This window comes from Buceros rhinoceros, unplaced genomic scaffold, assembly GCF_000710305.1.
Source record: "Buceros rhinoceros silvestris isolate BGI_N320 unplaced genomic scaffold, ASM71030v1 scaffold20274, whole genome shotgun sequence".
In the NCBI taxonomy this organism is placed as follows: domain Eukaryota; kingdom Metazoa; phylum Chordata; class Aves; order Bucerotiformes; family Bucerotidae; genus Buceros; species Buceros rhinoceros.
In genome coordinates this window covers 1641-2723 of record NW_010409058.1, presented here as the reverse complement: position 1 = coordinate 2723, position 1083 = coordinate 1641, and the positions used below count along the sequence as shown (strand labels likewise).

General features: G+C 33.2%; 1 protein-coding gene across 1 annotated transcript in view; it reads left to right on the top strand.

The window, feature by feature from the left end:
* Nucleotides 1–676, top strand: part of ORAOV1 (oral cancer overexpressed 1) — a 3619-nt gene extending 2943 nt beyond the window's left edge. The window contains exons 4-5 of the mRNA XM_010135115.1: nt 31–148; nt 502–676. Coding sequence (XP_010133417.1) covers nt 31–148; nt 502–570 — 187 coding nt within the window. The 3' untranslated portion in view covers nt 571–676. The remainder of the gene's footprint in view (nt 1–30; nt 149–501) is intronic.
* Nucleotides 677–1083: the final 407 nt, after the last annotated feature.

Sequence of the window (1083 nt, the reverse complement as noted above, 5' to 3'; positions counted from 1 at the left end):
TCATTGTTTTTTTTTTTTTTTTTTGCGTAGCAAAAAGATAAGGGCTCTGGATTCATTAATAGGGATGATTCAGAAATTCCCATACGAAGACCCCACTTATGATAAGCTGCAAGAAGATCTGGAAAAAATCAGAGGAAAATTTAAACAGGTTTGTAGGATTATGTTGTTACTTTAGCACAAAATGGTGTTAATTTCTGAAAATATTTAGTCTCTAAACCTGCTCAGAAACACAGTATTTGTGGAGAGCAATTATTGTTCTCCTTTTGCAATCAGAGTAAAAATACTTGAATTGAAAATACTTGAGTGCAAATAGTTGATAGTTGAAAATTCCCCAGCTGAGAGCAAATGCAAAACAAAATATTCTTTAAATGAAAATTAAAAATATTATTTGACAATGAATCACAAGTGGGACCAGAAGAAAAGAAACAGAGGAATCAGTTTTGTTGAATGTTCTTCTTGGAAAATAGCTGCTTTGAAACACTTCTGTGTATTCTTTTTTAGGTTTGTTCAATGCTAAATATTCAGTCTGATTTTAGAATCGGTACTGAAAGATCTTCACTAACGTTTTGAATATAACAGATGAAGATAAACATGGATGACAAAGAAGAAACATTAAGAGAACAGATAACTGGAAGAGTGTTTATTTACTCTTATTTTAAACAAAATCAAAATACTGAAGAGGTGCTAAATATTTGAAAGGCAAGGGAAAACCACTGAACTTGCAGTAGTGCTTCTCATGTGTCATTTAACATCTATTATCGCCAGGTTTTATTTAGGATTGCTGAAACACCAGTGTGTAAACCTGTTAAACAGAAATATTTAATTCCTCGCTAGCCTTGCACTGACAGATGAATTCCGCAAAAGGAAAACAGGCATTTGCAAAGGTCCCTTATTTAAAGGGTGTATGTAACTTAATAATCTGTGTATGCAGATCATGCAGTTTACACCATGTGTAGCTGTTGTCGGTGAAGTACAACATAATTGCTTGCAGATTTTGCAGTAAGAAATGTTTTTATGCATAAAGGGTGGGATGACAAATGAAATCAGAATGTGAAGGAGAAGGATTAAGATAGCTGCTCAGAA